At 36.2% G+C, this 12,786-nt stretch overlaps 1 protein-coding gene across 1 annotated transcript in view; it reads right to left on the bottom strand.

Moving 5' to 3' along the window:
• Positions 1-12,786, bottom strand: part of prickle3 (prickle homolog 3) — a 42,308-nt gene that overhangs the window by 13,614 nt on the left and 15,908 nt on the right. Inside the window, exon 3 of the mRNA XM_055168186.2 lies at positions 2,341-2,524. Coding sequence (XP_055024161.2) covers positions 2,341-2,524 — 184 coding nt within the window. The remainder of the gene's footprint in view (positions 1-2,340; positions 2,525-12,786) is intronic.

Here is a 12,786-nt window from a genome sequence, read left to right as displayed (position 1 = left end):
CTTGGACTCGCGGATTGATGACTCGTACTTGGACTCGGACTCGAGGATATATACAATCGGACTTGAGCATTCATCACTTTGTTTTTGACAAAATATGTTATAAAAAATTATATAAGGTGTTACACTTTTCCTGTTTCGTGCCCAAGACCGGTCGCGATCTCCCTTCACAGACACTGCTACCTCTCGCTCTCTTTGCTTGACAACACACTCACTGACGTCACTCACTTTTACGCTCGTGCAATGCATGATGCATGATTCGCGGGCTAAATGTTCACATTTGTAAAATGCAGAAAGACGTGCCCCGGATCTACGCGAATTTTGCTTCTAATGCTGGAAATAGCAGCGCTAAATGTTGTGTGTGCATAATCGCACAATTGAGGAAAAGACTGTGACAACCTCAAACTTTAACAGACACGGATGCACCCAGAAAAGTAAGTAAAATGCTTTCCATTGCCTAACGTTAGCTTTTTTCAAAAAAAATATTACTGACTTGCATATATAGCAAACAGAAGAAGCTAAGGTTAATGTATGTCAGGTTCAGATTACAGCATTTTTTTGTCTGTTGATAACTTAAAAAGAGCAACTAAACCCCAATCCAAGTTTTTTTAGTTACTGATCTGCAAGAATGATGGTTCACCAGTGCTGTTCACTGATCCTGATGTACGTTTCTCGACATTTGGACACAAAGTTTTTCAATACTACAATATATGGTCCAAAAACGTCCGAGTGCTGCCCTCTTCAGGTTGAACGGTGGCTACTGCAGTTGAATTTTCCAACATCCAATAGGAAAATTCAACTGCAGTAGCCACAGTTCAACCTGAAGAGGGCAGCACTCAGACGTTTTTACACCATGTATTGCGGTGTTGAAACACTTTGTATCCAAATGTCAAAAGGCTTACTAAGGTCAATGGGCTGCACTGGTAAAGCCCCATTCTTGCAGATCATTGACTAGGGGAAGTTGGTTTAGGGTTTGGTTGCTCTTTTTAAGTTATCAACAGACGTTACTAGTCACTGTGCCAAGGTCACCCACACAATTTCTCTCTCTCTCTCTCTCTCTCTCTCTCTCTCTCTCTCTTTGCATATCGTATTGATTTTTACGTTTTAAGTATCTTTAAAATACAGTGCCCTGTAAAATGCAGGTTTCTTTTTTTCGCTGAGTGTATTTCTATAATACAGTGTTAAAGGATTAGTTCATGTACTCCTCACACTTTTTTTCTTCAGTGGAAATAAATTGTTTTTTAAAGAAAATCATTTCAGGATGTTTTCTTAATGGACTTCAATGCCAACTCAGTTGTTTGTTCTTGTTTCCTCAAAAAAACAAAATGCAGCATGATTAAACATGCAATTTGTAAATTTTCTATGCTAGTTCTCAATCACAAGTTCACAACAATGGAAGTAAACACATGCTTTTGATGGCGTCGTAAAGTTGCAAAGTGTGTTGCAAAGTGTATATGTCAAATCAGTAAATAAACTCCCTTTGCAATCGTGACAGTGGTGACATTTTTGTTTAATGTAGAACCTCTTTAATACATTTTATCAGTTTTTTGAAGGTCCCAGAGTGGAGATATGTAGGCACTCTCAGACTCAAATACGGGACTCGAGACTCGACTCGGACTGGAACACTGGGACTTGAGACTCGAATCGGACTTGAACTCTGGTAATGGTGACTCGACTTGGACTCGACTCGGACTCTTCTTTGGTGACTCGGACTTGGACTCGGACTCGAACACTGGAACTCGAGACTCGACTCGGACTCGACAGTTGGTGACTCGACTACAACACTGATGGGTCCCAATTCGAAGGCTGAATTTCGACCAAATTTCTGGATGCATGACGTGACACAGCATGGTGCTTCTTGCCCGGTGTGCGAACCCCTTTAAAAAATGGTTCTTGAAAGTTTCTTCACAGCGATGCCTTCGCAAACCAGGCGCGAACATGTCTCACATGTCATCATATTGCTTAACGTTAGTGGGTCTGTCACTTGTGCAGCTCAAGACATTCACGTAACCCATCAGGTTTTTTCAAGGAAGATGAATGGTCGCGCAATTGATGTCTCTCCTTTTGAACTGCGCTCTGGAGCGATTGTCACATTGTCAACGACGCTCAAAGCCCACCTTTGCCAAACTGCATCCAGGTGCAGTATAGAGCGATCACACTAGTCCAGCGAACCAGACTTTGGGGACCAAACGCGCCCGGGTGCGGTTTGGATAGTGTAAGTGCACCATAAGAGATGCTGTGGTTGGTTTATCTACACCAAAACCACCAATCACAGAGCACTGCTAAAATGACTAGCAAATATTTACACTTAATGTCTTTCTGATACACATACTGCTTCTTCACCTGTTCAGGCTTAAGTCCAGGCGGCACCCATGCATATTCTTCTGAAGCACATCCCGAGTCGTCGTCGGATATCGAGTGCCTTTGGAAGTCCGACACCAGCTTCATCATCATCTTTTCGAGCTGACCAGGCACCGAGCGCACAACATGCTCTTCCCGAACACACTTGCAGTGCACACAGATCTTCCTGTGGAAACAGATCAGCAGAGAGGTGTTGAGAGGACATGACAACTCAGACTTAATATATTGTTTCGGATTTGGATAATACAAGTTCTGCAAAATGCACAGTTGAGGAGATTAAACAGTTTGCAGTTAAAAGAGATGAAACCAGACTTTATAATCCTGACAAATCTCTCTCATCTTTCATCTCTCTCCACTTGCTACCGATTAAAGCCCGTGTCAGGTATAAGTCACTACTGCTCACCTACAGAATCTTCACTGTACCGCACCGGCATACTTTCATACTTTCCTGCATTCCTACACCCCATCCAGAACCTTACGTTCAGCCAAGTAGCAGGGCTTTGTATTACCTTCACAAAAGGGCACTAAATCACGTTTCCGCTCCTTTTCCATCACTACTCCCTGCTGGTGGATTTTCTTATAGGAGTCCAAAAATCAATTAAAAACTATTTTTCCAAATAATAGACCAATTTATATTGACTGCATTTCTACCTCTTTTATCTAAAAAACTAACTCTCTCTCTCTCTGTCTCTCTCAACAGGTACTAACAGAATAGTTAAAACCTGTAACCTGCCCTTTTTATAAGTCCCATACACACTGCATAATATTAATTCGGTCATCACTTCACCTTTTAATGCTTAATCCTGTTCTGTACACACACAGTTCAGTAATTTACGGGACAACCGCATTCTACAACCGAATTAACTCCCACAAAATGCAGGTAGTGACAACCGCATTTACAGAAACTCTGCACAGTGTGTACATAACCCAACTGAACAACTAGTAGTTAATCAAGTGTTTAAATATGCATCATGGACATGACAGATCTCTCTTCTGAAAAAATAAAGTACTAGAAGGAGAAAAAGTCTTCTGTATGCACGCTGCAGAAAATGACAGATGCACGAGCGTGTGCTTAGTGTTGCCAGATCTTGCACTAAAAAAACAGCGAACAAGAAAAATCCAATAATAAACCAAAATAAATCCAAATGCTTTACCTCAAAGACCTTCACACCTTAATAACAACAAAAACTTAATCGCTTCATGAGCCAAAAGCCATAAACGGTTAAGCACCAAAACGTACGTACCTACAAAAAAGACGAGGACCTGGCAACACTGCAAGACAGCGCGCTGTGGAGCAGAGTCAAAAGCGTACAATATACAACGCCAAGACGGAGGTTTATTACAAAACATTATATTGGTCAAAGTTGTGAGTGATAAGCACGCGAGACGGCAGAACATTGCTATTGTTGTCTCTCTCTATCGAACGTCACATTTTCCAGAGTAAGTCTTGTTCCATACAGATATATAACGAACATTTAGGGGTTTCACTCCCGCATTTAAATGTGGTTGTCACTCCCGAAAGTTTGCAGTGTGTACGAGACCATATTATTCCCTCCCTGTGACAAATCGCTTTATTGTATCCTACTCTTTTTAAGTCGCATTAAATAAAAGTTTCAAAAATGTAAATTGCAAAAATTCTAATAAAATCTACTGACAAATGCAAATGCAGCATTTCTGTACAGACAAATATGGATCAAATGTACAGCCTAAATGCACTGTAAACCTCAATAGATAAAAATGTCTGACAAATGCACGAATGTAAACGGAAAAACTTGAATAGAATAGAACACAATTTAATCTGTGTTGGATTAACTAATCTTTAAATTGTTGTTCGAACAATGATCTTTGCCATCTGGAGAGAAGAAGGACATGAAGGAGAGACTGACAGTGTGACCAGTCTTTACTACCGGTCTCATTGGCCATTTAGCAATGGCTTGGGGTTTATTCTTCAAGTTATTTTGGATTATTTTTGGAAAAAATGACATGTTTTCCTTTATACAGGCTCATCATTAATTCCTAATCTAAATAAAGAAATAACACCTTAAAGTGCAGAGGTTTCAGCTGGATAACAAAGTTGCAAGGTGTTGAGCCAAATCCTATCCCTCTGTTAAATCCTGTCCCCCTCGGACCCCTTAATCATTTCACTGGATGACAGAGCCTCACATAAAACTAATGTAATCTTACAGTAGTATAGCAATGGTATCGAATGGTATTAACATGCTGCTGAAATTACCATGGTTCTCCAAGGTACTTCTTAAGAATATCATGGTTCTACTATAGTACATTCCCAAAAACATGCCAGTACAATGGCACTGTTGGTGTTGTTCCAAAACAACAAAACACCATGTTTATTAAATAATACTTTCAAAATATCTACATTGTCTATACAAAATTGTCAAAATGTATCCCTAGCTGTCACTAGTGAGGTGAATATTAGTACCTCAAGGTAGAGGTCTTCACGGGTCCGACCCGAGACCCGATTGGGTTTGGGTCTAAAAGTTTCACGTGTGCCTCGGAAAAGGGTCGGGTATAATATTAGCGGCATCGGGTCTTGGGTAATTTAAAATTAATGTGTTTTTGCCAAACAGACCCGAAAACCCGAACTCTCTCGCATGTGTGCGTCAATGTCCCTTTTAAACCTCTCTCCCTCTCCTCTGTTTGCCAAGAGTGCTTGTGACATTGTGTGGCTGGCGGTAGGTTAATTTTTGTTGAGACAGACGTCAGTCAATTTTAAATGTACATTTTAGCGATTACCTGGGTTTCGTTTTCAGATAACAAAGTAAAACAAATGGAGCAGCTCGCCAAATTGGTTGCGAGACCAGTGGGGTTTCTTTCTGTCTGCATAAAGAATTGTACTACCCCAGGGACAGTTGGGACAATTTTTTCAGACAGTGTATTTACTGTAGATATTTAAATATAGCATGAATAGTGTCTTATCTATGGAAGGTTTTTTGGTCTTTTTAAAATTAATTAATTAAATTATAAAAGAAAAAATAAAATCGCAATGTTGCTCGGTGCCCATCTCCATGCACAGAGGGTAGACGCACATTTCACCGTGACAGCGCCACCCGGAACTCGTTGGCCAGTACAATCGACACAGTAGCCTATCTGTACAGATGTGAAGCTAAGATTCATCCAAACAGTCGCTAAGTTTGGCTAAATGAGTCTAAAAGTCGCTAGATGTACCAATAAGGTCACTGAGTTGGCAAGCAACACAGTCACTGAGTTGGCAACACTGCTTCAGCCAATCCGCTTTTTTTAAGCAAGTAAGCCCCACCCACTGATTAACATTGAATTTGCATATAAGTTGAAAATAAAAATGAACACGAAAATTAAAACGAAAATGAAAAAGAAAAACAGAACATAAAATTAAAACTGAACTTTACATTTTAATTTTGTCCCTATTATTGCTTGGGCATGAATAAAAAGCCTTTTAAAAAATGTATTTACAGATTCCTTTTCAAGCTTGCCTTTTTATTTTAATTTTGTCAGTCTTGACTCAAGATTATATTGAAAATGAAATGTCAAAGCATCAATTTAATTTAATTTTTCAATTTGTCCGGAATGATGCTTCATCACGTTAAAAATAAAAATGAAATAATTTAATATGATGTTTTCATTTTTATTTTAGCATTTCATTTTCAAATTTGGGACATGTTTTGCGATTTTATTTTTTATTTTAAAATTTAATTAATTATTTTATAATTTAATTAATTAATTTAAAAAAGACAAAAAAAACGTCCATACTTATCAACCAAATACGTCAATAATATTAAACAATATATGATAGCCTAACCATATACTACAGATAATCATAATAAACATCAATTCTATGGATTTTCCTGTTTTCAGTTGAATGCAAAGATGGACGAGTTGTGCCCATTGTAGCACCATTGGTTCTTTCATGTCACGTAATGTTTATAATGTTATGAAATTTTGAAATGCCTGACTTTGCATGTACACTTTGTATTTTTAACTGCAAAGCACAATAGCTGCATTTCCATTAAATTGCGCTAATTGACTTTGCCAATTGAAAATGCGGGCAATGGAAACGTCAATTTCCTGAAAACTTCCATATATCGCAAAAAGTTTTACGCACACATGGGGTGGTTTTCACTATTTTCAGGCAATTTTTTTCAGGTTTTTCAAGTTTTGCGCACATTTGCAATGGAAACGCAGCTAATGAGAATGACATGAGGGTGAGTAAAGAGGACAATTTGATTATTTAAGGGTAAACTGTTCTGTAAGTTATAAAGGAATGTAATGTCTCGATTTATGTGCATGCAGACCGGCCTGTTTGGTTTTCCACCTCACCCTAATTTAATAAACACGCTTTCATCACCGCCATCAATAAATGGTTAGAAAACACCATCTAATGTTTCTGATGAAAACAAACCTAGCAGGTTAGTCCATGGCAACTACATAAACAACAGCTAGAGTAACAGCAACATGCTCGAATCGTATTTTTCATTACACAGTGAAACAAAATCGCATTAAACAAACAAAATCTAATTATTTACTTTAAGTGAAACTGCTGATATGTTTATACAACCAAACCAAGGACAAAGCAATTATTAATAACTTTATCAAACCAAGTCAATACATTTTCTAATATTTATTTACGATAAAACCACATAATACAAAGCAACGTCTATAACCTCAATCTAATCAAAATAACAAAAGAATCATTCTGGTGCTGTATGCCGATTGGTCAATAATAATCCTCAAAAGATCAAAGTATAAACAATACGTACACTAACTAGACCGCTGTTCCAGAATCAGGTGCACTAATCCTCCATCCCGACTTTAACACACAACACGACAAAACAAACATCCGACTCCGACTGAGTACTGTTACAAAATGATAAATGACAGAGACGCGTGTCATAGTTTAAAGAGGCCGTCATTGGGCGGGAAGAGATGACATCACACCTCTACTGTGCTCAGCCCAGATCTCAACTTTCATTCCATTTAATCAAAAAAAAAAAAGTCAAAATCTTTACAATCACATGAGGTGTGTGTGGTAGGGGTGGGTGTATAATCTCTCTCCAGCAGTTACGGGATGAGCTTGATTGTTTTCTTAAAGTAACACCTTTAATAAAAATCTTCAGCAAAGCAATGTCACTATATCAGTGTGTTTGTGTATATACCAGTATTTACACCTTATATACTGGCTTACATTGGCACAGGGGTAAAATGGGCACAGATGGATGACAAAAGCTGCTTTTTCCTCATTTTTCTCTTTTCCTGCACCAATACAATACTATTCCACCCATCCATTCTTTACTGGATAATCTGCCATTTCACATCCTCTGATGAACCCAATGAACTAATGATCAAAATGTTTGATGCTTTGGTGGGCAACTCAGAGACTCTGGCAACCATGTTGGAGACCTCTGTGGCAAACCATACAAGACTTGAAAATGACTCTTAATTTTAAGGGCCAGAGACTGCCAATGTTGACATAAGTTGAATAAAAAATTATGAAAATACTAGATAAGCAGGATATAAGGATCTAACTCAAAAGCATTGAGCACATGTGACCTGTGATTATGTAATATGGTGGAAATGTAAGCTAAAAACCACTAAGCACATACTTTATATCTCACACAAACTCTATTCAGAAAAAGAGAGATTACATAAATGGGGCATTTGTTCTTTTGTTCCCTGAATAGGACAAACAAAGATTACTACACTTCTGAAAAATAATGTGCAGAAGAGGAAAAACACCAGGTTCAACCATGGGGTCTTCACACAATCTGCCACCAACAGTTTCCTCAATATATTCAATACATATGCCATGGCTGCATAATATGGTTATGTCTAAAATCCTGTTCTTCACTGACTGTGGAAATTTAACAAACATATTTACATACAAATCTTTGGTAATATTGTCCAGTATGATCCACGTACAAACATAATTTGCCTTAACGTATTTGTCTATAAAAACACCCAGTAAGCAATCTAAAGGTGAGTGTAGCAAGGAATAAAAAATAATTTGTTTATATAGCATAAACACAGTGCCAATGCTTATTTCATATATTAGTAAATATCTCCAAAAGAAACATTGAGAATAAGAAAAACTGCACCAAGAGTAAACAATTAAATGCCAATAATTTCAGGCTGCCTAATGATTAGTCGTGACTAATCCTTTGCAGAATAAAAGTTTTTGTTTACATAATACAAATAGGTAGGGCTGCACGATTAATCGCATTTTTATCATGATAACGATATGTGCGCCCCACGATTAGTTTAAGACAATCGTCGCGATTAATGTGTAAAGACCAAGCACAAAGCAGACGGTCTAGAATCAAGCAATGTGTTTGTTTGATATGGGCGGAGTCAGAGTATACGGAGTGGATATTTGCAAGCGGGGTCTGTGTCATGGTAGAATTAAGTTGGCATCACGAGATTTACAGTCATTCATCTTAAACGAACACAATGGCAGAGCAACAAGAAAAAAGTGCAGAAATACGTATGTTTGTTCCCGAAAAGGGTCATATACTCCATTGTTTGGATATTTCGGATTTGAGGAAAGTGATGTTGATTAGGAAAGTTACGAGTCTTGTGCAAACTGTGCTTTTGTTTCGTCCAAACGTGAAATATCAAGATTTTTAAAAGTTGAAGACACAAGCCGCAACCATAAAAAACCCCGACCATCCACGACATATATATATATATATATATATATATATATATATATATATATATATATATATACACTATTGAACATTCGAAGTGGATCAAAACCTTTAAAACAAATCCCTAATACCCATTCTTTCTCTCAGGACAACTTTGATAAACCTTGTTAACCGCTTGGTCATCATCAAAAACCTTAATTTAACAAACATAAAATGCTGTAAAATGTAAGAAATAAAATATATTTAATTATTTTGACAGTTAAAACAAAACTGAACTGCTTTAATTGCTGTAAGAGTATCAGCTACAATTGTAAGAAGTTATTTTTGCTATTTCTGCTGATTTCTTCTGCAAAATCTATGCAGAATTTTGCGGAATGATTTTAAATGTTTTAAAAAGAGAATGGGAGCTGTGAATATTACAAAACAATAACATATTTTTTAATATATAAAATATATATAGCCTAATATATACATGGCTGTAAAGTGTAATAAAAATACTGAAGTGAATAGAAGTTACTTCACTTACAGAATGATCGTGATTTCTAATCGTGATCAAAAGATTAAGCAAAACAATCGTGATCATAATTTTTCCTGGAATCGTGCAGCCCTACAAATAGGCGTACTGTAGGGATGGGCATTTTTCAGTAATATAATATTCTAATATTAAACTCATTCCCCGAATGAGTTTTTTGAAAAGTTGCCCGCCACCATTTTTTGTGATTTTCACAAAAGTTTCACAAAATGCCTTCCAGGAAAATTTTCTTCTAAAAATATATAAACATACAAATATATAAAATGAAAGAACAGACCATTTGCTATTAAACAAACAATAAACAAACAAACAAAACGGGAAATAACGTTTCATCCTATCTTTATTTTTTTTTCCGCTTATAAACTCTAAAATATGAGGGTTTTTTTCAAAAGTTTTTTTTAGCAACAAGCTGAAATAATTGCATTTTTGTAAAGGAATTTTGTTCCTGTTTGATTCAGAACGATTATCAAAACATACACAGAGTGTACAATTAGTAACATAACATAAAACTCTTTAGGAACATGTTTTCATGCAAATGTTTTCTATTAATTGACGAGATAACTATATATAAAAACAAAGATATTTTAAAAATTCTTTAAAAAAATTACAGTGAAAAACCCTGCACAATGTTATAATTACACACACATACACGTTTAATATTAAGAAAAATATATATTTACAGTATATATATATATATATATATATATATATATATATATATATATATATATATATATATATATATATATATATATATATATATATATATATATATATATATATATATATATATAATATATAAATGCAAAAATTTAAACACCCACATATATTAACCTTTTATTCTGCAAACAATTAGTCAAAAACAATTAGCCACATTTTTAGGCAAACAAATATTGTGAGCTCATAATGGTCTCAATTTATTAAACTATCACAAATTATTTGTAAATAACCTGTCAAAGTTGCATGGTTACAATTAAATCCTAGCTCAAATTTTACCTTTAATCTCATTCAAAACAATGAGACTCAGTTTATAGTCATAACACCCACACTGTCACAAAAGTATTATAAAATTGTGCAGAACTCTTTAAAAATGTAATATTATGCACCATTCAGTTACAGATATGTATACATTTGGTATCAATAGGAACCTTTGAGGTACTAATATGAACATATTTTATGTGCTTTTGAAAGAGTACCACCCCAGTGACAATTAGGGACCATTTTTTTTCTGCACAGTTACCATTAAATTAGACTACATCAGTGATACTCATTAGATCTCCTGTAAGCCTTCTAATTAAACAATGATAGAGAGGTTATATAACAGCACACATATACAAAGTCATTAAAACTAATACTAAATAAGATGGGAAACAAGAAGGTAACAATCCATCCTTTAGCCCATATGCCAAACTGTAGCGTATACTTACAGTCAATGGCACTCTTAAACATTATACGGTCATTATTAATCATGTTATTCTTATGATTGTCAAACTTCCTGTAAGACTAGTTCTAACACATTAACTAAATGAATAGAACGCAAGATCATATTCTAAGTAACTAGACACCCTGTACCTACTAAGGGTGTATTACCTTAGATCACAGCGTAGTCCATGATGCCGCTAAAGTCCGGCTGGATGTTCAAAACTGTTACTGTAAAAATATTCATTTAACCTCCAAATTCTTCATTGATCTCGTAGTGAACGAGATGTCACTAACCAGCCCGTGCCAAGTGACGAATGACGGTTGCTCTCTTTATCTGTTGTTCTCTGCCTCGCTTCATTCACCCCTTCAGGCCACTCGGTTAACACTCGGTCACAAAATACGTGGCTTCCTTCACAGCCCCTCCCCTCTGCCCTCTCTTCACTAAAGCCAGGTTTCAGTTTTTACTTGTATTCATTACACAACAGCTTATGTGATTTGAATAACATACAACACAGTGTAGGGCTGATTTTATCTTGCCAAAGTAAATGAACTTGGTATACATTAAGTTAATTTAGGATTTTGACCTTTTATAAAGGGCAACATGTTGTTCATAGTTAGCATTATGGATTTGGACAATCCCAAAATTATAACATATGTTATGTATAATGCTACATGCATACTCATTTTCCAGCTCCCCAAGAGTTTAACATTTGATTTTTATCGTTTTGGAATCCATTCAGCCGATTTCCGGGACATTTAGCATAGCTTAGCACAATCCATTGAATCTGATTAGACCATTAGCATCATGCTCAAAAATGACCAAAGAGTTTCAATATTTTTCCTATTTAAAACTTGACTCTTCTGTAGTTACATCGTGTACTAAGACCAATGGAAAATTAAAAGCTGTGATTTTGTAGGCAGAATTGGCTAAGACTATACTCTCATTTCAGCTCAATAATCAAGGACTTTGCTGCTGTAACATTGCTGCAGCAGGCGTAGTGATATTACGCACTGATCGAAAATAGTCCCCTTGGAAACTTTCAATAGCAGGGGACATTTTTGGGGCAATGTGTAATATCACTATGCTTGGTGCAGCCATGTTACATCAGCAAATTCCTTTATTATTACGCCAGAATCTCGCGACCTCACGTAATACGTCATCACATCAAGAGGTCACGGATGACATATGCGAAACTCCGCCCCAGTGTTTACAAGTGTGGAGAAAGAGGACCGTTCTGACGTTGTTGTATGTGGAATGATACTAATTAATGTCTTTGTGTCAGTTTATTGTTTAATGGTCCGCAAATGTGCGTTTCATATATGTAACACGTGACCTTTTAACGGCATTACGCAATTACGTGAAGTCGCGCTGAAGCGTCACAGGACCACAGGAAGAGAAGTTGTGGTTTAAAAGTGCATATTTTCTATTTTTCTTGTCAAAAATGACAATTGTTTCGCTAGATAAGACCCTTATGCCTGGTTTGGGATCATTTAGAGTCATTTGAAACTGCAATTTAACTGCATTAAAACTGTTAAGTGTTGGGGTCCATTAAAATGAGAAATATCCTGGAATGTTTTCCTCAAAAAACATAATTTATTCTCGACTAAACAGAGAAAGACATCAACATTTTGGATGACATGGTGGTGAGTAAATTATCTGGATTTTTTTTAAAGAAAATTGACTGATCCTTTAAACTCTTTTGAGGAGACTGAATTCCTGAAGTTATTAGATTAGAAATTAGGATTTCATTTAATTTAGGTTTAAGAGACCCTGCAGATTCCTGCTATTGCTCAAGTGGAAGAGGAGATCACACTAAATTCTTCACACTTTAA

Source organism: Misgurnus anguillicaudatus, chromosome 5 (genome assembly GCF_027580225.2).
Source record: "Misgurnus anguillicaudatus chromosome 5, ASM2758022v2, whole genome shotgun sequence".
Classification (NCBI taxonomy): domain Eukaryota; kingdom Metazoa; phylum Chordata; class Actinopteri; order Cypriniformes; family Cobitidae; genus Misgurnus; species Misgurnus anguillicaudatus.
The sequence above is the reverse complement of the archived record's forward strand: the minus strand, read 5'-3'. Positions and strand labels throughout refer to the sequence as shown.